General features: G+C 37.6%; 5 protein-coding genes and 1 pseudogene across 8 annotated transcripts; 3 read left to right on the forward strand and 3 right to left on the reverse strand.

Moving 5' to 3' along the window:
- Positions 1 to 154: 154 nt before the first annotated feature.
- On the forward strand, positions 155 to 4495 carry LOC125578160 (annotated as a pseudogene).
- Positions 4496 to 5453: 958 nt separating this feature from the next.
- LOC106367265 (N-acetyl-D-glucosamine kinase-like) lies at positions 5454 to 7633 on the forward strand. Its single transcript, XM_013806999.3, has 7 exons — positions 5454 to 5834; positions 6070 to 6217; positions 6295 to 6486; positions 6711 to 6839; positions 6975 to 7144; positions 7234 to 7364; positions 7437 to 7633. Exons 1-7 carry the CDS (start codon positions 5618 to 5620, stop codon positions 7503 to 7505), a joined length of 1056 nt encoding a protein of 351 aa, XP_013662453.1. The 5' UTR covers positions 5454 to 5617; the 3' UTR covers positions 7506 to 7633.
- A 47-nt stretch (positions 7634 to 7680) lies between these two features.
- LOC106367264 (WPP domain-associated protein) lies at positions 7681 to 10914 on the reverse strand. Of its 2 annotated transcripts, XR_002653866.2 has the most exons (6): positions 10322 to 10914; positions 8535 to 10179; positions 8313 to 8439; positions 8091 to 8192; positions 7828 to 8003; positions 7681 to 7748 (listed from the first exon to the last, which is right to left on the reverse strand). XR_002653866.2 is itself a non-coding variant. In XM_013806998.3 (5 exons), exons 2-5 carry the CDS (start codon positions 10166 to 10168, stop codon positions 7935 to 7937), a joined length of 1932 nt encoding a protein of 643 aa, XP_013662452.2. In that variant the 5' UTR covers positions 10169 to 10179; positions 10322 to 10914; the 3' UTR covers positions 7767 to 7934. The 2 variants fall into 2 exon arrangements, 1 of the variants encoding a protein (XP_013662452.2); XM_013806998.3 differs by lacking the exon at positions 7681 to 7748 and having other exon boundaries at positions 7767 to 8003.
- A 3456-nt stretch (positions 10915 to 14370) lies between these two features.
- Positions 14371 to 17209, reverse strand: LOC106367267 (2-succinylbenzoate--CoA ligase, chloroplastic/peroxisomal). 2 transcript variants are annotated; one of them, XM_013807000.3, is made up of 10 exons: positions 16843 to 17209; positions 16629 to 16701; positions 16322 to 16493; positions 16139 to 16240; positions 15945 to 16042; positions 15638 to 15831; positions 15433 to 15560; positions 14977 to 15356; positions 14691 to 14896; positions 14371 to 14591 (listed from the first exon to the last, which is right to left on the reverse strand). In XM_013807000.3, the coding sequence occupies exons 1-10, from the start codon at positions 17040 to 17042 to the stop codon at positions 14462 to 14464; spliced, it is 1683 nt and encodes a 560-aa protein (XP_013662454.2). In that variant the 5' UTR covers positions 17043 to 17209; the 3' UTR covers positions 14371 to 14461. The 2 variants fall into 2 exon arrangements, with proteins under 2 accessions (XP_013662454.2, XP_048595048.1); XM_048739091.1 differs by lacking the exons at positions 16629 to 16701; positions 16843 to 17209 and adding an exon at positions 16581 to 16599.
- Positions 17210 to 17430: 221 nt separating this feature from the next.
- On the forward strand, positions 17431 to 18533 carry BNAC05G23510D. Its single transcript, XM_013804174.3, has one exon. The coding sequence runs from the start codon at positions 17895 to 17897 to the stop codon at positions 18342 to 18344; it is 450 nt and encodes a 149-aa protein (XP_013659628.1). The 5' UTR covers positions 17431 to 17894; the 3' UTR covers positions 18345 to 18533.
- A 937-nt stretch (positions 18534 to 19470) lies between these two features.
- Positions 19471 to 23678, reverse strand: LOC111215900 (glutathione S-transferase T3-like). Of its 2 annotated transcripts, XR_007316032.1 has the most exons (4): positions 23408 to 23678; positions 22701 to 22895; positions 22320 to 22618; positions 19471 to 21135 (listed from the first exon to the last, which is right to left on the reverse strand). XR_007316032.1 is itself a non-coding variant. In XM_048739092.1 (3 exons), the coding sequence occupies exon 3, from the start codon at positions 21992 to 21994 to the stop codon at positions 21227 to 21229; it is 768 nt and encodes a 255-aa protein (XP_048595049.1). In that variant the 5' UTR covers positions 21995 to 22618; positions 22701 to 22895; positions 23408 to 23678; the 3' UTR covers positions 19471 to 21226. The 2 variants fall into 2 exon arrangements, 1 of the variants encoding a protein (XP_048595049.1); XM_048739092.1 differs by having other exon boundaries at positions 19471 to 22618.
- Between the last annotated feature and the right edge of the window lie 73 nt (positions 23679 to 23751).

Here is a 23751-nt window from a genome sequence, read left to right on the forward strand (position 1 = left end):
TTTTAACAACTATGTTCCTATTCTGGAACCAAAAGAGCGAAAAAAACGTGTTTTTATCGAGAGACACCGGGAGGAAGGCCACAAGCAATTGTGGAATGATTATTTTTCTGAAACTCCGACGTACTCGAGCAATTTATTTCGGCAACGGTTTCGAATGAATAAACCACTGTTCATTCGTATTGTGCATCGTCTCTCCGCCGAAGTAGAGTATTTTCATCAAACACAAGATGCACTCGGACGGTATAGTCTATCACCTCTACAAAAATGTACCGCAGCAATTCGTCAATTGGCATATGGAAGTGGGGCTGACACGGTTGACGAATATGTCCGTCTTGCCGAAACAACAGCTCGAAAATGTTTGCACGAATTTACCGCCGGAATAATCCTCATGTTTGGCGATGAATACCTAAGGCGTCCCACCCCGGAGGATCTGACCAGATTACTCCATATCGGCGAACAACGTGGATTTCCAGGGATGATTGGAAGCATCGACTGTATGCATTGGGAGTGGAAGAATTGTCCCACCGCTTGGAAAGGAATGTATTCACGAGGAACAGACAAACCAACAATTGTCTTGGAGGCGGTGGCTTCATATGACCTCTGGATATGGCATGCATTTTTTTGAGCTCCAGGTACTATGAACGATCTTAATATTCTTGATCGATCACCTGTTTTTGATGACATTATTAACAGAATAGCACCAGAAGTAAAGTTTAATGTCAACGGAACGGAGTACGGTATGGCTTATTATCTTACTGATGGTATTTATCCAAAATGGGCGACTTTTATTCAATCTATCAGACTACCACAAGGTCTGAAGAATTCATTATTCGCTAAAACCCAAGAAACTGTTCGAAAAGATGTTGAACGTGCCTTTGGAGTCATGCAAGCTAGATTTGCCGTTGTCAAAAATCCATCTAAGTTATGGGATAAAGACAAAATATCAAATACTATGAGAGCTTGTATAATACTCCATAATATGATTGTCGAAGATGAACGAGCATCATTCACTCAGTTTAACGCTTTTGAATTTCAAGAGAGAGAAGATGAGGATTCATTTTCTGTCAATATGTCTTCACAACTCGGCAATACAATGGATCGTCAGAACAAGTCTTCGGAATAGACAAACCCATCAACACTTAAAAAATGATTTGATTGAAAATATATGGGCTAAATTTGGACATCTTCCAAATGACATATAATTTCTAAATTTATATGAATTGAATAAATTGTTTGTTTTGTTTTATTTTCGGTGTTTGTATGATTTTCTGTTTTTTTATAAAAAAATGTGTAATATTCTATGAAATGAATAAAATGTTTGTCTATTTCATATTTTAAAAATTTAAAACATTATTTGTTTTATCCTAAACACATTAATTCTATGTTGCTATGTACTAAAATAAATAATTTATGTAGCTAAGGATAAATTATAGTCCCACCAATAATCACCATATTTAACAAAGTCCCATAACAATGTCCTAACCATAACAATATTAATAGAAAATTCTAAGGACTCAACTTAAAGTCCTTGCAATAATGTTGCTCTTAGTACCGGTTCTCTTCTTTTCTGTATTTTTTTATTTATATTTTTTTTAGCTTTTTTTATGGAACCCTAACTAAAACCTCCCAATGGAGATGGTCTTAGTTGTCTTTCCCTCTTTTGTTTTTAGACGAAGCATTTTTTTCCTCTGCACATTAACTTTACCAAGAAACATTTTCATTCTTTCATACAAAAAATCTTTGCTTTATTAATCAAAAAAAGACTATCAAAAGTTGTAATCAGAAAAATGGCGGTGCCCCATGGTGTCTTTTGTATCTCCGTCGAAGCTCATCTTCGTCGTGGTTCTCTCCGTCATAATTTGCTTCCCTCACAGTGCATCTCCTCTACCACGAGATCTCCTTGTTGCTGCTCATCTGTTGTCAAAATTTCACTCATCACTTCAGCATTACTCCACCGCGCTTAGCTCCACTGCCGTGGCCGTTCGAGTTTTCTCCATTGCATAGTAGAAGCCTTGTGGACAAGCCTTGTGGACACGGTGTCCACGAAACGTTGTAGGTTTGAGATCTTGTCCACCATACCTCATCCACAACATTTTGTGTGGATAACAGCTGAGAGAGTTCTGAAAAAACTGCAAATAAAATTGAGTGCCACTTCTCCGCTAATGTAGTTTCATCCCTATTTTATTCGCTGTATTTTAGCAATTTATGTCTTATCAAAAAGATTGTTCTTAGTAATTGAAGATGGTTTTGAGATCAGATGAATGACATGTTTACGCAATTTACCTTGAAGATAACGGCTGCATGAAAGTTTTAGCACTGTTAAATTCACACATGTACTTTGGACTAGAATATAAAGGCAGATAATCTTGCACTTGGTGTTTCATGTCAGTCGTTCTTTTCTTTTTCATATGGACATGAAGTCAACAGTTTAGTTAGCATAGTTTATAGTTTATGTTGCGTGAAAACAATTCCTAAAAAAGAAAAAAAGGTGGAGATGCCAAAATCGTAAATAGTGGCCCTCATAACGTTACGATCCAATTTTGGCAAAGGCCTATTAACCCTAATTCCGGTTTTCTCCAAACCGGTCGAGATTTAAGGTTTTGTTTATAAACAGCCAATTAGTCCAAATAATACCAAAACCATACACACCCTGAAACAGGAGTTTGACTCTTTTGACTCACAAGTGAACAACAACATGACACCTATGAACGTTGTAGGGGATGGATTTAACCACCCCACAAGGCCCAAAGAATAGAAGGCCTGACCCGGATTAGGTAGAGCGACGGTACGGTTCGATCGGTCGGCTCAAGAGTCAGGTCTCTCGGCTTGACTCTAGAGTACTTTTAGTCGATCATCGTCGACTGAAGTACACTCGGCTCAACGGCTGCTCGGACGCACACGGGCTTTTCGGCCCAGCAGGGGAGGCCCATCAAGATGGCGTAAGCTAGGTCAAGGACGAAGCATCAGAACGACTATATAAAGGAAAGGGGAAACAACGAGAGAAGGATCCGAAACTCTTGACTAACACTTGGCGGCTAGATTCGGGTTTTCACCTTTGCTTCATCTCGCCGTTAGCTGTACTTTTCCGGTAGCTCATCGAGCCACTGGCTTTCTTTCTGTCGCATTCTCTTCGTTTACTTTGTAACCGACTGAAGGTTTTCTCCGACCATAAATAAGACGTCTTTGTTAAACCCACATCTTCTTTATTACCGTTTTCCGATCAAACAAACGTCAAGAAACGATAGCGCTTGGAGAAAGGTAAGGTAACAGTAGCTACTCAATCCGTTAACTTTCGATATGTCACTTAATCAAGTTCTAAGTCCATTCTTCTGCTTTCCATCTATTGACAATAAATTTATCTTCTAACTCATCAGCAGAGAAAGAATATGTTACGAGTCCTAAGATTACTTAGTACTGGATTCAACGTTACGATCTCTTATCGAGGTATGACGAAGGTATCAAGATGAATGAAGAAGGATGGTACTTTTGTGACTCCAGAAGAAATCGCAGTCAAACATGCAGAGCGATGTCATGGCAAAGTGGTTATTGATTGCTTCTCAGGCGTTGGTGGCAACACTATCCAATCCTAAAGTGTAACAATCTCTCTCTCTCTCTCTCTCTCTCTCTCTCTCTCTCTCTCTCTCTCTCTCTCTCTCTCTCTCTCTCTCTCTCTCTCTCTCTCTCTCTCTCTCTCTCTCTCTCTCTCTCTCTCTCTCTCTCTCTCTCTCTCTCTCTCTCTCTCTCTCTCTCTCTCTCTCTCTCTCTCTCTCCCTGAAACAAAGACAAGAAGAAGAATGTGATTGCTTAATGGTTGCGTCATGTTTTCTTGTGATAAATAGATGTTCTTCTGTTGTTGCTATCGACATTGATCATGTGAAGGTGGAACTGGCTATGAACAATGCAATGGTGTATGGAGTTGATGACCGTGTTGACTTTATCATTGGTGATTTCGTCCAATTAGCTCCGTCTCTTAAAGTAATCTGCTTCTTCTTGTCTCTTTGTCATTTTTATATGCCAATATATATATTAACCGTTTTATTATTGTGCTAAGGAGATATATTGTTTCTAGCTCCGCCATGGGGAGGACCAATGTATAACAAAGTTGAGAGTTACAAAATGGTATGCTCCAACCAATAGACGGGTAACTATTGATGATAGATTTGTGTTCAGTATATACAGTTATTATTGAAATATAACACTTTGGTTGTTTTGTTCTTGTGTAGGTACAAATTGTTTCAGATTGCTCAGTCCATTATGCCTAACATCATAATGTTCCTACAGCGAAATGTTGGTTTATCTCAACTGGAAGAGCTCGCTTGGCTCTCCTCTCCACCTCTAAATCTTGAGGTAAGGCATTTATCTAAGGAAGACCACAATGAGAGCACATTTATTTGCAAAACTCTTAACTTGACAATCCTTCATATGTTGGTGTTTTTAGGCTAAAGAAAACTGTGTTGGAGACAAATTGAAAGCCATTAAAGCTTATTTTAGTTGACAAAGTGTAATTGTATTTGCCTTGGAGGAACTAATCTCATGTGTTTAGATACTTGGCTTGGGACTTGTTACAGAGACAAAATTAGAAGGTCTCTGGATAATGGATTCTTAGAGGAAGTATGTATTAAGGGGTCATCTCTCAGGACACTGAGGAAAAAAACTTGGTTTGATTTGATTTAGTAACCATTAGCACATGCAAGCATATAAATAAGAACACATGTCTTTCTTTGTATGTGTGATCTGTCTTTTTTTTTAAGCTCAACATCAATTTTCCATTAGCCAATTCAATGTCATACAAATGGCTTATAAGCCTCAATACAAGAACTTAGCCATCTAGGCACAATATAATACAATTTAGGGACAATAAACGTAAAAGTAGTAGTTTCCTTCGCTATTCTATCGGCAGCTTTGGTAATTGTTATCACTCTTAGGGTAGTAAGCCACTTCAAATTCTCCTCTTCCCAATAATAGGATGATAATCTCTTGTATGATGGGGTTTAATCCTTGGCAAGATCTCCTCTTCTCCGCTTTGCATCTTCGTTAACATCTGAGAATCTGTTTCAAAACTGACATTTGTATAACCAAACCCAGCCAAGGTATACATGGCCCATCTCAAAGCTTATGCTTCTGTTTCGAGCACCGACCCCATCTCGGATAATCTCTTCGCCCCAGCCCACAACATGCCCCCATGATCTATCTTAAATTTTATGTGTGATCTATCTTCTATCTTTAAATTTCTCTTCCTACGGACCCGTGTTTAGTTTCTTCTACCACACTGCTATATTAAAACTGTCAAAATATAACCTCAACTCGAATGATTGAAAAGAAAGAGATTTTAAAAGTTCGTAAATTATTATAGAGTGAGATTCAATCACTAAAATAAAAAAAACTTTGACGTGGATATATTGTGCTTATTTTGTTTGTTTGTCCTTTGTCGTTGATTGATAAACCTCTAAAACAAAAATAAACTCGTGAATTACGCTTTTTCATTTTCAAGCGTGAAATATCTATCTTTCGTTGAAAATTGAGGGGATCCCAATTTTTGATCTACCGATCGAAAGGCACCAACTTTCCGACGACCCATTTCTCCATCTCCCTTGATCTCTTCTTCTGGGTTGATGAAATGAGGAATCCGCATAGCAATGGAAACCTTCCCAAGCTGGATGATGGTAGAGAATCAAACGGCTACGGAGATGGCGTCATCTTGGGCCTTGACGGCGGCGCCACCTCGACGGTCTGCGTCTGCGTGCCGTTTTTCCCGTACGGAGATCGTTTCCCCGAGCCTATTCCGATCCTCGGTCGAGCCGTCGCCGGTTGCACCAATCGCAATAGCGTAGGAGGTTCCCTCTCTCTCTCTCTCCCCCAATTTCGAATCTTTCTCACTTTTAGTCCTGGAATTGGATTTGGTTTACAACCTTGATGAACACAACAAGTCTTTGGTTCTAGTCCTATGGAATGTGGATCTATAGTTGTCAATTCTATCTAGGAATTGGCTTTCATTCATTGCAGCAATATGTTTGGTTATACTTGTGTGGGGGCACCACTTTGATTCTTCTACCTTTTTTATGTATGCAGAGACTGCAGCGAAAGATTCACTAGAGCAAGTTATTTCAGAGGCGCTTTCACAGTCCGGTTCAGATAAATCACATGTCCGTGGTGTTTGCTTAGGTGTTTCTGGTGTTAATCATCCCTCAGACCAGGAAATGGTTGAACATTGGATAAGGTGGTGTAAATAATCATATGGGTTATAGGAGTTTGATGTGTTGATGGTTATCTCCGTTCTTACTCTCTTTATTTCAGGGACATGTTCCCAAGTCATGTCAAGGTATATGTTCAGAATGATGCTATAGTGGCTTTAGCTAGTGGGACAATGGGAAAGCTTCATGGATGTGTTTTGATTGCCGGTACTGGATGCATAGCCTATGGCTTTGATGAAGATGGCAGGGAGGCTAGAGCATCTGGTGCTGGTCCTATCTTAGGCGATTGGGGAAGGTATTTATTTTCCTTTCCTATTCTTTTATCATATGTTCTGATCCGCATGGAAAATGGGAAGATGTTAGTTTTTTAGTTATACTTGTTAAATGGTTTCATAGATACATTAGCCAGCTCGTGATGGAAGCTATAAGACTTTACCATATGCTATTTGTTGGAAATACACTTTGTAATGTATTGAGATTCTTTAACCGATGATTGAATCATGATGTGATTATTTACAGCGGCTATGGGATTTCTGCACAAGCCTTAACGGCGGTGATTAGAGCTCATGATGGCCGTGGTCCAGAAACGATGCTCACAAGTACCATCCTAAAAGCGCTTGGACTTTCCTCTCCTGATGAACTCATCGGGTACATGTAGCTTTCTTATCCATTACTCTTTAGAAATGAAGAGCGGTACTCCTTTTTTCTCTTTATTATCTATCCCTTTGGACGAAAACACGAACAGCACATCCAAATTGGTAATCTAATGTTTCTGGGATGTAGGTGGACTTACGCTGATCCATCTTGGGCACGTATCGCTGCTCTTGTTCCTCAAGTGGTAACTTGTGCAGAAGCTGGTGATGAAATTTCAGATAAGATCTTGGTTGATGCAGCTGATGATTTAGCTCTAAGTGTTAAAGCTGTTGTACAGAGACTTGGTTTATGTGGCAAAGGTGCTTTCACATATCCAACAGACTGTTTTTTTTACCAAGTTTGCTTTGCCACTCCGTTCCTTAATACGTCAGAATTGTTCTCGTTGCAGATGGGACAGCTTCTTTCCCGGTTGTAATGGTGGGTGGTGTCCTAAACGCTAATATGAAATGGGACATTGGAAAAGAAGTCTCAAAGCGTATCAACAAACACTTTCCCGGCGCTCAGACTATCATACCAAAGGTTCAGCCTTTTACTTCTCATTCATCATCTCTCTCACAAGACTGAATAAGTAACTATCGATATGTTCTTCAGGTAGAGCCAGCTGTTGGAGCAGCATTGTTGGCCATGAACTTTTTAGCTGTCAAAAACGATGTTTCTTGAATCTTTTTAGCACACGACATAGTGATCAATTTTTACTCTTGTTGTGGTACATATGTACAATAGCACATTAAAAATCTCATTGTCAAAGGCCAAATCTTGTTATTGTCAAGTTCCAGTTCTTGTTATTATTTGTGATCTCTTGAACATTCTTGAGATGCTCTCTAATGCTTTAGAATTGGAGGGTTATAGAAATTCCTTACGACGATCCAAGAGAGGTACTATTTTGTCTTCAACGAGATCAACCTATGATTCACATAGATATAAGAAAAACTATCGTCAACGCTAATTCTTGCTATTGATTCTCTCTGGTTACAAAACATACCCTACTAAACAAGAAGAGAGGTGAACATTGGCAGAGGATGTAGACTTGGACAACCAGTAAAGCAATGAAACTTGTGAGAAAAGAGATTTTACTATATGAAGACGAGATCAGAAAACTGATAATCTCTTCGAGCCTTTTCTCAATTCCCTCTGGACAAGCTTCAAGATCTCCATAATCTGCTAGAAATAAAGAGAGAAAAATGATGAAAGCTTACTATTCAATGCAAGCTTCATAAGATTACTATAAGAGATGGATTTGCTTACGCCAGGGTAGTGCTTTAGAATTGGTGAGTAATGATCAAGAGCTATGTATATTTTCTGAAGGAGGTCCAAGAGAGAATCAATTTCATCACCAAGGAGATCAACCTACGTTTCAAGTAGCAGATAAGAAAAAGATTTATCATCACTCTATTGCATGTCACTGTGAAATAGGGTTTAAAAAAGCTTCTATGAAATGTTGAAGAGAGAGGAACAATAGAAACTCACCTCAGTCTCAGCCTTTTGGAGGTCACAAGTCTTCTTCTCCATTTGTTGCTTGTACATCGATTCTCTAATCTTGAGTTCATCCACTTCATCTATAAGATCATTTAATTGGCTCTGCATACTTTTCAACCTACAAATCAACAAATACTCATACGTCAACTGAATCAAATGCCTAGATAACTATGTCTGGAGAAAACTTTTAAGCAAACAGAGATTTGAGTAAACCTAGAGTTTGCTTTCTTCGTCTTTTCTGCTACCAAACACTCGAAATCTTGACTCCATTTAGCAAGACTCAGAACCGTAGATACAATCTGATCCTGAAGTAGTTTCTGCTCTGCTTGTGTTGATGATAATTTCAGCTCAGACTTTATTCTCTCATTTTCGGTTATCTTCATATCCTTTCTAGCCAACTCAAGCTTCTGTCTCAACTCAGATATCTCCATAACATAACCTTTAGTCTTTTCCAGATCACGAGATGACGAAACTCCCAGTTCTTTGCTTTGATCTTGAATCACTACTGCTTGCTGATCAACTTGAGATTGCAGATTGTTAACATGTTGACATACTATCTCTAGCTTCTCCCTCACTCTAGCCAAATCATTCTCCTTCTCCTTAACAAGACATTCAAGCGAGTGAATCTTTTCTTTCAGTATTCCTTTCTCAGCAATCTCCGATCCCAAAGCTCGTTCCCTTTCTGATACATTTATCTTCAGCTCTACAAGCTTTTCACCAGCTTCCTTCAAAGCTTCTTTGTACATTATCGCGCAGTACTCTTCTTCCATGTAGGACTCCACACAAGAGTCTTCAAGAGCAATCTTGCTTGCAGAGGCTTCTTCTCTCTCCAAATTAGCCTCTTCTTTTGCACACTGAATCTGGTTCACAAACTCTCCCACAAAAGACCTATATACATCTTCATAGATAGAGGCTTCAACATGCAAATCCTCAACATCTGATTCAAGCTTCCTGACCAGCTCTTGATTATGTGACATCTCCTCACCAGCCTTTAAAAGTGAACCTTTAAGTAGACGGTTTTCTAGAAGCAGAGAATCTAATTCCCTCTTGGAATCAGCATTGGTCTTTCCTTTAAGCTTCTCACCTTCCAATACAACCTTGTCCAGCTTCGAAATGATATCAGGGATCTTCTTTCGCAGCACATTAAAATCCTTGTCCTTGTTCAAAAAAGAAAGTGAAGGGCACTCCTCTAGTTTCAGGCATCTTCTCTTAATGCTAAAATACTCCTCAGTCATCTCTTGCATCGTACACTCATGCTCTCTTTTCAACTGATTCATCTCAGTCTGAAAATGATTGATCAACTGTTCGCGTGGTAACTGTCTTAAATACTCTAAATTCTCAGGCTTTGACGACGTGACAGATCCTATATGCTTACCAGAGACTTTACGTTGCAGTAGATCAGTAGTTTCTTCATGGTCCTCCAAAGTCTTAATGACTCCCTTTTCATGACCCGAAAGTAACTTAGAAATCAACTCTAGTTCCCGGCGCAAACCAGCAATCTCTTTACTCTTCTCAAGTACCAAACCACAAGATTCCTGCACCAACAATGTCTCCCCATAGTCAAGAATCAAACGAGACTGCGAAGTTTCGTTTCCTTCAGAACTCGACAGTTCCACTTGTGTCTGAGCAATCTTATCAGCCGCTAGAGTCTCAACTGCATTTGGCATTCCACTTGTAACCGAATCACTAACGAATCTTGAAACAGTTAACCGGTGCTTATTCATATCATTCTCAAGAAAATCAACATCCGGATTCTCCTTAGTTACACTATTATCAATAAGGACTGATTCATCATGATCTTGAGAATCTAAACTAACTTTACCATCAAACATAACCTCTGCATCCATAAGGAAACTCCCTGAAACAGATTAAAATAGCAGTGTGTATGGGTTTACACCGACCGGGCACAATCAGAGATAGAAAAAATGAAAAAAAAAAAGGATAAAAAAGGTAACAAATTTAGACAGTAATTAAAAAAAAATTTGGACAAAACAACTTACAAACAAAGCTGTGTGTATGGGTTTCTTTTGCCGGAGAAAAGTGGTGGGACCAAGTTCTAAGGAGGTGGGTCTTCTTCTTAATAAAGAGCTTTTAGGGTTTCTATTTCTTAAACGAGGAGAAACGCAGAGAAGATGGATCGACTTAAGCAAAAATGCTTTGGGAAACGGTTCGGAGGAGAGTAAAGGACAAAAGGTTTTAGCGAATCAAGGACTCTGCATTTTTACGTAAACACCCCTTCGCAGAAGTTATTCTCTGTTGTTGTAAGTGTGGTGCGAGTGCTAACGGTTCATATACACTCTGCTCATACACTTAACTGGCTCTTCTTATAGGATAAACCGGTTATCCTTTTGGTTTAGTTCTTTAATCTTTGATTTAGTTTTATGGTTTAGTCCTTTGGTTTAGTAAATTCTATTCGTAATCTCTTTCTCATTTACGGGTAATTAATCAAACACAAATATTATATTCTAAACTTTCTCTGTTCATCATCGTCCACTATTGAATTTTTGTTTTCCTCTTCTTTCGTGACCATCCTCTAGGCTTAGAATTATCGGTTCTCCAGCTCTCGCTGACTTCTAGAGTGGATCTATGTATTGTTTATGAGTTTACTGTAACAGTTCTGGTTAACTATTAAACCAAGTCAGATCTGACATGTTCGGTTTGGTTCTATCATTTATGAGGTGGAGTGAGAAGGGCCATAATAGACCATTTAATGATCGGAACTACTCCTTCCGTTTTTTTATATATGACGTTTTAGAGAAATTTTTTTGTTCCAAATTATTTGACGTTTTCAATTTTCTATGTAAAATTTATTACTAATTAATGCTAGATGACCAATGATATTATAGTTTCTATTTAATTATTGGTTAAATTGTAGTTAGATAAACAATTAATGATGTTTTTGTTTAGAAATTAAATGTTTCTTAATCTATGTGCACAATCCTAAAGCGTCATATATAAAAAAACGGAGGGAGTATAATTTTTTAGGATCAAATGCTAAAATAGACCGACACATGTTTCTTTCTTTTTATTTTACATTTAATTCTAAAAAAAAAAATATAAAATAACAAAAACTCAAGGACTCTTAAAACAAAACAAAACTTTTCTTTCACGATTCACCAATTTTTAATTTCTTATCCCAAATCGATCGATTCATTGTCATGTTTAATCAATACTAGATTCAAGTAGGGCTGGGCAAATAAACCGAACCCGAAAATGTAAACCGAATCCGATCCGATAAAAATGAATCTGAACCGATCTGAACCCGACATAAATATCGAATGGATCTTGTTTTATGGTATTTCGGGTTATGGGTATAATCCGAACCAAACCTGAAATTAAATGGATATCCGATAGAACCCGAAACATTCAAAATACCAAAAAAGAACTTGTACCAAACATGATCTCAATTCCTGATATGTAGCCAAAATACACTAAGATATTATTAAACATCTACAATAACTATCTACTACATGAAGGTTGACGGTTGAAAGTGGCGGTTGAGGCTTGAAATTTTTATATTTTGGTTTTATTTTCATTGAATATTTTTTTTATTTCATGAGAACTTAATTTTTCTTTTTATGATTTCATTTATTGGTTTTCTTTCTATCAATAACAACGTATACCTTTCGTTTGACTTTGAACGATCATGTTTGATGTTTTTTTCTTATTTGTGAATCGATTTTACTTATGTTTTGATTACAAAATAGGTACAAATCAAGTATTTTAAACCCGAAGAACCGATTTTACTTATGTTTTGGTTACAAAATAGGTATAAATCAAGTACTTTAAAACCGAAGAACCGGTTGGAACCCAAAACCCGAAAGTACACCGGGTTGTATCGGTTCTTTGAAGATTTACTAACCCCGATCCAAACCCGATAAAACCCGAACCGGTCCCGATCCGAATTTTTATATAATCCGAATGGGGCTGATTTTGATAAACCAGAAAAACCGAGACCCGATTGGACAAAACCGAAACCCGATTGGGACCCCCGAATGCCCAGGCCTAGATTCAAGATAAATATGAACGCATAGTATTACTAGTATAACTACTACAATTCGAATTAGAAAAATTAGTAAAACTAAAACGAGTATAACTAGTACAAACAAATTGAGTATAACTAGTATAACTGGTATAATTAAAATACGTATAACAAGTACAACCTTTATGATTATTTTTTTTAGCGTATAAAGATGGTAGAAAAGAGTATGATGTAGATACAATAAGACGTGTTGGTATAATTTTTCTCCGCATGCATGTGTTAAATACATGAATAGTATATTTTAATAATATTTAATTTGGATAATGATTTGTTTACAAGTTGTACTAGCTAGACTAGTCGTACTATTTTCAGAAAAAAAATTATTTCCATTTTTTTGCTCTCAAGACCAAAAAAGTAGATTCAGAGCAAGAAAATGATACATAAACATTTATGTTTGATGTTTGAACTACGGTAATAAAAGTCCAATTGGTTTGACTATAGTAATAGTTTAGCTGTACCAACACTTGAATTGTGTTGTTTTAGCATTGAGTGGTAGGCTTTCACCTTAAAACCTCTTTTCTTCACATGGACATAAAAATAAGATAAGAGATAAATAACATGATGCAACTTGCATTTTTTGATATGAAGAGATGACATATCAATGTTTTGTTATATTTCCATATATGATTTCAAATAGCTTTTTATTCTAATGTTTTCAAATTAGCAAGGTCCATTCAGTATATCATAACACTTATGACTAAAAAAATATTTGCATATACAAATAATGACAAGTGATGAAGATATAATAGTACAACCAGTACAACTATTCGACATTAGTGTACGAACACAATGTTTAAAACATGATAGACATTTAAAACGTGATGTACATTGAAAACAATACTAAATAAAATAACAAGTAGTTGTATCAGTTTTCTAGTTATACCAGTTGTACATAGTTGTACTAGTTTTTGAGTTGTATCAGTTTGTGCACAGTTGTACATTAGCAGTAAAATCGAAAAATATTAGTTATACCACATAATAAATAAAGTTATCTCAGTTGTACTAATTATTTTTGTTTTCATGTCTTTGCCCGGTTACAATAAAATCAACAATTTTGTAAAAATATATTTCATGTATGTTTTCCAAAAATTATGTGGACAAACAAGTTAACAAATTTTAAAAGTATAAGGTAGATCATGTTAAATTATGGAATTGGGTAATAATTTTCAAAAAAAAAATTCCAAAACTACAAATAAATTAAGAGTAACTTTTTGAGTACATACCAATTGAGATATTTGATTGCTTATCTCATATGGAATACCAAATTAGCTTTATCAATTTCTGAAATGTCAGAGTATTACTAATTGTACGAGTAATACTCGTCTAATATATAATAAAAATATATCAATTGTTTATATGTCTAGTTTAGGGTTTTACCAATATTTTCACATCATAACTTTGTAAAATATGTTTGATGTTTGTTTATCATAATAATAATATAGCTAATATAGTTAACAAACCTTAAAAGTATAAAGTATATAATGTAAAATTAAGAGTGTAGTGTAATAATTTAACAAAAATATGAAAAATCTCAAATAAAATAGATGAAATTTTGTCTTTATATACCTATCAAGATATTTGTTTGGTTATTTCATATGTAAAACATGATTTATTAGTCGTGTTTTAATTATAGTAGCTACGTATTATATATAAATTATAACAATTATATACCAGTTATACTATTTAGTTATTCAATTTCTTAACATGTTTGGTTGTAAGAGTTATACTAGTTGTATCCAGTCGAATGAGAGAATAAAATAAAGAAGATTGTCTAATTCATCACGTGGTTTAGATTAGAAAAAAAAAAAGAGAATGTATGAGAGATGAGTGAAATCGATGACTAAAATTATAACATCATTAGAAGATCTGACGGTTCAGGATTAAGTTTCATTAATTGCAATCTTGTAATATTTCATCTTTTTTTTTCTTCTAATGATCCAATGGCTGTCATTAAAACAGAATGGATTTGATCGAAGGATTCATATTGACCCTGTAGAATAATTTAGGTGGTGGGAGATTAATTTTTGGCCATTTGGTCCATTTGAGATTTGTGTCCAATTCTGTATCATACAAAAAAAAGTCTTAGAATGTAATGTGGTCAGAGAGAGCTAGTCAAGAGTTGGAAATGAGACATAACTTCTCTTCGGACTTCATCTCTTTTCACTTTACCAGTTGTTGTCAATGGAAACTGTTTCTCCCATCTGACAAACCTCTTCGGAATCTTAAACCTGTCCACATTTCATACGTATCATGGATCAACTAACCAAATATAAGAGAGAAGAAATCAGAAGCGGTAACATTTTCTTCCATTTTTCAAGATATGTTACCCTGTAAGATTCTGTGTTCTACAATGATGCTTCAGTGCCTCACTAGACAATTCGGGATCTCGGCTGCGGCGGTTTTCGACATCAGACCATGTCCAATTCTCTTGTAAACGAACACAAGCAACGACCATCTCACCAAGACGAACATCCATGACTCCTATAACTACAGCAGACACAATCCCGGGATGCTCTAACAGAACAGCTTCGACCTGTACACATTATATAATGGATTCAATCACAAGTCAAAGAAGCACAAGACTTGAGGCCAATCTTGTGTTGGAAGTTTAACCTCTTCAGGGTAAACATTCTCGCCTCCAGTTTTGATTCGTCCACTGGACCGACCTATGAGCCACAAGTTACCAAACTCATCGATGGTCCCAATATCACCTGTGTCAAGCCAAGCTCCATTCCTGCTGGATTCTGATGTTACAGCATTTTCATGAAGACTCCAATATCCAAGCATTGTGTGTGGTCCGCGAGTTAGAAGTTTCCCAACCCTCCATGAATTTTCATCGAGCTTAACCATCAGTTCAATATGAGGAGCAGGCTTTCCAACACATGTGCCTTGCTTTGGTCGACTAACCAAAGGATATGTCACTTTACAAGACTCTTGTGTTGTTGGATCATAGAGAGTCATGAAGGTAAGCGAAGAGCACGCTTCTGTCATCCCTTTAATACCAAACCAAAAAAAAAACGCATAAAGATCAATGAATCTGGTCGACTTAAAAAAACAACAATAACTCACCATATGCTGAGAATATTTTAGCTCTTGGGAAGATTTTTGCGGCATCTTTTAGGAGTTCGGTTGATAAAGAACCTCCTCCATTTAGAATCTTTCTCACGCAGCTGTTTTGATCTCCATTTTTCGTTGTCCTTAGGAAACAAATAAAAGTTTCAGCTCATCAACAGTTTTTAAAGACCAATACTTACTTCTCATTTGTCTAGTTTACCTGTTGACAGAAACAAGATCAGCCATCATAGCTGGGACGGTGATGAAACAAGTAACATGTTGTTGTTCCATAACTTTGAGAGCTGTATTGGCATCAAACTTTGGCAGCAGAACATGGCTAGCCCCGACCATTAGCATGGCCATGGCTGATGATAGACCCCCAATATGGACTAATGGTGATGTATGCAAATACACCTGCAGAAAAGAAAATCACGCGATGAAGAGAGAATTTTACAAGCTCCTACTTAAAGAAGTATATTCAGCTTTTTAGCTGAAGACAAGAAGATAAATGGAGGTAGAAGGCGTACATCATCCTCACCGTAACCAACAACGGCAATCTTAGCTAGAGACTGTGTGATGAACGCCAAGTGGCTTATCGTCACACCTTTGGGTCTTCCCGTTGTGCCTATTACCAACAAAAAGAAACAAAAGGAGATCAAGTACGCTGAGGATTACAAAGGAGGAGGAGAAACGCATGAAACAGAAGTCAACATGTGTGTACCAGAAGTGAAGCATATCACAACAGCATCATCAGGAGCCCAAGCGTATGTTGTCGATAAGGAAGGCACCAGGACATTCTGTTTAAGCATCTCGGTTGTCAAAACTGCCCGGAAACAAGACAATAAGGTCATTAGCATTAGCTCCTAACCGTTGAGTATTGAAGGTTTATATACACAAATCATACATTGGTTATGTTCACTTGCAAAATCTGTTGAGGTAGACTCCATCAACACACGCCATTTTAATGAAGGTATATCGATATTCTGTACATCAATGCACCACGAGACACAGGCCTCATCGGTGACCAAGAGCACAGGTTCTACCAGCTGCATCGCCAGTTTTGTTTCTTTCAAGCTCTAACCATTGGCAAAAAAAAAATGAGCTGTCAAAAATTCTCTTTAACATATACAAAATCTACTAATGTAAAACGTTGTTCTTTTTACCATCACATGATTTCAGACAAAACTGGAGTTAAGAAAGTGATTACTGACCCATCTGTAATTCAAAGGAGCAACTATTCCTCCAACCAATGCAACAGCCAATAACCACTCCAAGAATAAATCACTGTAAGGACAAGACGAAAAACTTTTAAAATAGCCAAATTCTAATTCACTTTAAAGAAAGTCAACGGAAAAACAATGGCGGTCAACGCCAGGAACCCAAAGAAAATGAAAACATGTTAGATAAATCACGCATGCATTTGACCTGTTAAGAGCAGCAATAGAGACGACATCTCCGTTTCGGAGGCCTAGACGAACCAACCCTCCGGCGAGTCTCAATACGCCATCGACGAACTCCTGGCCGGTGCGCCTCCGTTGACCGTAGACTGTAACGACGGCGTTTCGTTTGACGGAGGCAAGCCGAGTCAAACAATGACAGAGATGGGGACGAGAGTAATTAGCCATTTCCAATTCCAATAAGTGGCGATATATCTTTTACCGCATCGGAGGTTTATTGGACTGTCAAGAAGAAGAAGAAAAACACAAAAGGGCGCGGGATTTGTGTTCTTCTTCTTCCATTGATGACGTGGCGGTATATGTCAATCGCATGGACGACCTCTCCTTATCTTATCTTGTTAGAAAAAAATCTTAGTATTAGAATCGCTGTTTAGTGAGTATTTGGGCCAAGTCCATTATAAATAAACTGGCTTTCTTTATAAGACTGATATAACATCTTGGGGAAATTTTACTTTCGAGTCTCTAATTCTTTGAGAAATTGTCCCCCCCTTTCGAATAAAGATTCGACTTCAACAAAACAAAAGGAGAGGTTTATTTCATGCTTTACAGAAAGAGAAACCTTGGATACCACTCAACTAGAAATGCTTATTTTCTGGTCTATACGACCCTTTGTGCCATTTCGTTTTCTCAAAATCTTACTATTAAACCATATTTCGTTTTATCCTATGGCAATATAATCTGACACTTTCCGTACTTTAATTCGTTAAAATTCCCGTAAATTTAGGGCCAATCTCCGACAAAGAAATTCACGAGAAATTTTAATTTTAAAACCGGATTCAGACAAAAAGCACAAGAGTCGAGAGACACTGTTGTTAGTCGACCTGCTGTAATAAATAAAAACATTTTGCAATCGATAGGCCGTTTGCTTGTTCACGGGATTGTTACTTTAAAAACGGCACCGTCTCTTCATGAATCGTATACTTTGCACTACAATATTTTCTCATATAAAATACCAGCATTCGTTCACTTCACGGGATGGACTTTGTACCTTGCTGAAACTTTCTCCAAAAGCACAAATTAATGGCTTCACAAAGAACCGCTGTGTTTCCGACACCTCTGGTCTCATTCGTGATCGTATTCATTATCTTAGAAGCGACGACGACGGTAGACGCTAGAGAATTACGACCGGCGGATCACGGACTAGAGTACTACTACGAGCCAAGCGAATCATCATCGGAAATGACGTCCTTCTTTGGACCCCCTTCTTGGAACGAGCTAGATTCGACACCATCATCGTCGTCACCTTCTGGCTCGATATTGCCTAGTGCGGTGAAATCTCCAGTAGTGACGTCGGCACCAAAAGACCGGGGAGATGATGGTCACCTGATGAATCACGTGCTGGTTGTGGGGAGCTTCGTGTGTGGAGTCACCGGTGTGGCTTTGATGGTGGCTTCTGCTCTCATTTATTTTCGTCCAAAATTACAAAATTCGTCTGTTACTTGTGATCAGATTCATAATGATACCAAGTAGGCGAGTTCATTATTTCTAAAATTGTTTCTCAAAAAATAATGATGCGTTTGTCTACATACTAATGTGAATCGTTATTGATGTAGAAAGCAAACATCTTTATTAGACCATGATTAATGGAAGATTTTTAGGGTGGGGTTCTTAGTAGAATATATAATCGGTTAAAATATTTAAGAACATGTTCTTAAGTTTTCTAGTTAAAAGTTAAAAGATGTGTTCCTGTTAAAAACTCCACCATAAGAATTTCGATTAATGATGCTTTTATCTTTGTCTGTTCTGTACCAAAAAGAACAAGAAAGAAATACATAAGAGCATGTACATCAATGAATCCCCTATTGGGGTTCATATGTATTTTTTATGTATTTAATTGTGGGCACGTGAACAGTGTTGAATCCGGATCAATTGTGCTCCTCCATCAATGAACCTCAAATCCGGGTTCATAGGAATAAAATAATATTTAAAAAAAAAAATATAAGTTTTCATCCAAAAAAAATTATTTTTTTAAAAAAAACTTACTAAATATTTTACATTATTTATGAAAAGTTTTTATTCAATACATTGAAAAATCATGAACATACAAAGATTATTCATCACGATTACCAAATTTTTTCCAAACATTTTCAACTAAATCAGCTTTCAAACGCTCATGTACGCCTGGATCCCGAATTTGATTGCGAATGTTAAGCATATCGACATTCACACTTTCTCTCGTTTTCACCTTGGCACTTCGGCTAGATTCTCCTGACTCGAACTCAGATGTATCAGCTAGAGTGTATCCGTGTCGTTCATCCTCTACTATCATATTGTGCAATATGACACACGTTCTCATTATCTTTCCTATCTTTTCCTTGTCCCATTTTAGAGCAGGGTTTTTTACAATTGCAAACTTCGATTGCAAGACTCCAAATGCCCGTTCGACATCTTTTTTGACTGATTCTTGTCTTTCTGCAAATTTCTGGGCTGTAGGACCTTCAGGAAGCGGGATGGATTGGATAAATGTTGCCCAATTAGGATAAATTCCATCGGTGAGATAGTAGGTCATACGATAAGTGTGGTTGTTGACCTTGAACTTCACTTTAGGTGCTCGACCTTGTAAAATGTCATCAAAAACTGGTGACCGATCAAGAACATTGATATCGTTAAGGGTACCTGGTAATCCGAAAAATGAGTGCCATATCCAAAGATCTTGTGATGCCACAGCTTCTAAGACAATTGTCGGCTTTCCTGAACCACGTGTGAACTGACCTTTCCAAGCCGTAGGGCAGTTTTTCCACTCCCAATACATACAATCGATGCTGCCTATCATCCCCGGAAACCCGCGTGCCTCTCCAGCGTCAAGTAGTCTTTGAAGATCTTCTGTTGTAGGTGTTCTTAGATACTCCTCTCCAAACAAATGTATTATCGCTTCCGCAAATTCTCCAAACATAAAATTGCAGTACTTGCCGCAAGTCGGAGATATTCGTCATTGACATCTCCCGCTTGACCGTATGCCAACGATCGGATGGCTGAAGTGCATTTTTGAAGTGTAGAGAGGCCGTTCCTTCCATGACCATTTCTTCGTTGCTGAAAGTATGGAATTTCATTACCTAAGCGTTCGACAATGCGAAGGAACAAAGACTTGTTCATTCGAAAACGCCGCCTAAACATGTCGTGTGTGTATGTAGGATTTTCACTGAAGTAATCCTGCCATAGTTGATTGTGTCCTTGTTCCCGATCTCTTTCGATGTATGCTCATCTCTTCGGCTCTTTGGTTAGAACAGAGTCGATGAAATCATCGATTTGTTGGTCCACCATTTCCTCAAAAACTTCATATCCTTCATCATTTGAGGAGCTTGACATTCTTTCTTTTTTCAAAAAAATTAAAATTATCAATTTTATTCTCTACTCCAAAATATAACAAATTTTCATTTTTATTCTCTAGTCCACAATATAACAAATTAACAAATTTATTCTCTACTCCAAAATATAATAAATTATCAATTCTATTATCTACTCCAAAATATAACAAATTTTCATTTTTTTCTCTAGTTCAAAAAAATAAAAATTATCAATTTTATTCTCTACTCCAAAATATAACAAATTATCAATTTTATTCTCTAGTCCACAATATAACAAATTATCAAATTTATTCTCTACTCCAAAATATAACAAATTATCAATTTTTTTTCTCTAGTTCAAATCCCACATAAACATTGCGTTAGTCTGATCATGTCAATCTCGTTTAACCTAAGTATTATAATGTAATTAAGAGCTTACGTTGGCTGAAGCGTTTTATGCCAAAGTATTATAATGTAATTAAGAGCTTACGTTGGTTGTGTTGTTCTCGGTTGGGTGAGGCAGTAGAAGCGAAGTTGTCCTCTTCGTTTGTAGTTGATCAAGTGTTTCAGAAAGACATCAAGGAAGAGAGGTAGTTGATCAAGTGTTTCAGAAGTTGTGTTCTTGAAATTTTGAAATTCAAAGACAGAGACAGAAAGAGAAGTAGTTGAGTTCTGATTTTGAAACATACATCAAGAGCATATTTATATATGCTTCTTTGTTACATAGTACAACCCGTGACTTAAATAAACTAGTGTCGAAACAGAGAAAAGGACATAGTAGCAGTGTGAGAAAGACTCCACTGCATACGTTCATCATAAAGCAACATCAGTGTAGAAACATACAAAAGACTACACTGATCCCGTACAAATAAAGCAACAACATACTTATTAATACCAGCAACAGACATAGCAACCCGTGATCCAGACATATGAACCCGTGATCCAGCAAAAGACACAGCAACCCGTGACATAGAAACCTGCAAAAGAAAAAGGCAACCTCAAAGTTAATAACTAAACCAAGATTCGACAAAAGAAAAAACAGAGATTCGAGCAAGCAAGTTAACCAATTCAATCAAGGAGTTCAGAAATGAGTTTGTTTTTGAGGGTGATTTCATTAGGAGATAGATCAGTTTTGGCAAGAAGACGATATAGGAGTTTCTGCTGAGAAATTTTCTTTCTCTCAGCCAAGATACTCTCAATTTGATCGAAAGCAGCTTCATGACAGTGCCTCTTGCGTTTGGCTGCTTTAGAAGCCTTAACACCAGGCGGTCTAACCTCCTCCTCAGGTATCACCTCCTCAGCTTCCTTCCTTTTCTCCTTGCTGCCATCTCTTGACTTAAAAACTGACTTCCACTTCTGATCATGTCTCAGTTCCCTCCAACAGTGTTCCATGGTGAACTTCGCTTGATAATCATTGAAGAAGATCTCATGAGCAGCCTTCATGACATCATCCTCATTTTCACCACTTGATTGGTGCTTCAGAGCCGCTTCATAACTTCCCACAAACTTGGAGACCTGCTCGTTGACCCTTCCCCACCTCTGCTTACACTGACTCCATTCTCTAGGAACGCAGCCAGTGAGCAGAGGGCTACAATTAACATACACCTCAATTTTCTTCCAGAAGGAAGTAACCTTCTGCTCGTTACTGACAATAGGGTCCTTGCTCGTGTTCAGCCAACCACTGATGAGCACAAGGTCCTCTTTTGTTGTCCACTTTTTCTTAGTTGCCGGTTTCACTAAGCCGGGAGAGTTCGCTACAGCCTCAGCATACTCGCAGTCCATTGCTGGATTGCTCTGCGAACAGAGTAGCGAAACTAACCCGGAAAAGTGTTCCATGATTCTATTAAGTTAATGGGGTTTTGGTTCTCTATTTAAACTAGTTTTAGCTTAGATAGAAGTTAAAAATTAAACTCTACCTGCCAAACATTGAATATAAAAGCTAATAGAGCAAGCAACTACTTCACAGAGAGAAGTAATGACACATCAAATCGACTACTTAATACAATCAACTACTACTTCAACCATTAAGAGCAAGCAACCAACTAACCCATCTTTAATTTGACTGTACTTTTCGCTCTAGGTCTAGTTTAGAAAATTAATACAATCACAGGAACCAAACAAGATGATACATCACATCATAAGATGGGTTTTAAACATTTACCTCTGATTTTCAGTCGAAGCACACCTTCTCCAGGATGGCGACCTGGACAGTGAGGCTTCTAAACTGTTCCTGCCAATGGAAACAACAGTAATACAGTGTTAGTTACTCATTAAGGACTTACATACAAGGTTACTTCTAAAATAACAGGAAAATATAATTACCTGCAGGGTCTGAATCTGGAACTTGAGATTCCACACCCCCTTGATCTCCTCCTCAGCATCCTCCAGACGCTTCCTCATCCTTTCGATCTCCTCCTGGACACCAACCACCCAAGGATGACTATAATGCAACCGATCATCCTTGTTGACAACAGAAAACAAATATTAGTTCAGATCCTGTTTTTATTTATTTTAAGAACATTATTAAGAAAGTAGAACTTACTTCATAGTTGATGCACGTGAAGTAGCGCTTTCCAGGCTGACTGTCGTAGTCTTCCTTCCCCCGGACCTCGTCAATGATTTTCCCACCGCAAGCACACCTTCTTGGAATCCCGTACTGTGAATCCTGGACGAACCATAACATGTTGCAGTTCTCCCTTTGTTTCTTTGAATGTCTTATTTCTTCTGCGGGATCCATCTGCACCAGAAAGAAGAAATGATTAGAACGAACCGGTAAGAGAAACAAATAACTGAACCCAAACAATGAAACACAACCCAATGTGATTAAACTAACTAACAAAAACAGTTAAGTAAGAGATACACTAATCTCTAATCGATTTCAAATCTACTCGGAAACACAACCCAATCTTTAACGAACCCAAACAAAGAACCCAAACAAATAAACCCCCAAATCGATTTTAGATCGACTCTATTCAACCATTAATAAAAAAAACCTCTAATCGATTTCAAATCCCAGACTCGATCGAACCCTAACAAAAAAATCAATGACTCGATGGAACCCTAACAAATAAACCCTCGATTTGAGTTCTGAGACTCGATGGAACCCTAAAAGATCGATTCACTACAAACCTCGTAATCGATCTCTCCTCCAGACTCTATTGGAGGAGAAACCCCCAATTCAACTTCAGATCGAATCGATGAAACCCGTGTAAACAAACCCTAACAACGTAACTCTACTCGAAAACGAACCTGAGATCGATCAAGAGACACTCCCTCCTCGATTTTATGAACAAAAGACCTCTCGATCGCCGTAGCTACAAGAATCGCCTCTCGAGTCGCAAACCCTAGCTATTTGGGAGAAAAGAGGAAATGAGGAGAATAACTCGAAACACCTCTTTTGCAGCTCGTCATCACGACTCCATCCAGCCAATCTGGTGCCTCCACGTGTGTTGAACTCGTCTCACACAAGTTCACGAGAGAGGCCCGGTTCACGTAATATTACCCATTTTCCTTTTTTTTTCAAATTAAAAACCTGTGAACCCAGGCCCATGACCCTCTTATGATACCTCAATGTACATGCTCTAAAACGCGGA

The sequence above is a fragment of the Brassica napus genome, chromosome A9, assembly GCF_020379485.1.
Source record: "Brassica napus cultivar Da-Ae chromosome A9, Da-Ae, whole genome shotgun sequence".
In the NCBI taxonomy this organism is placed as follows: Eukaryota; Viridiplantae; Streptophyta; class Magnoliopsida; order Brassicales; family Brassicaceae; genus Brassica; species Brassica napus.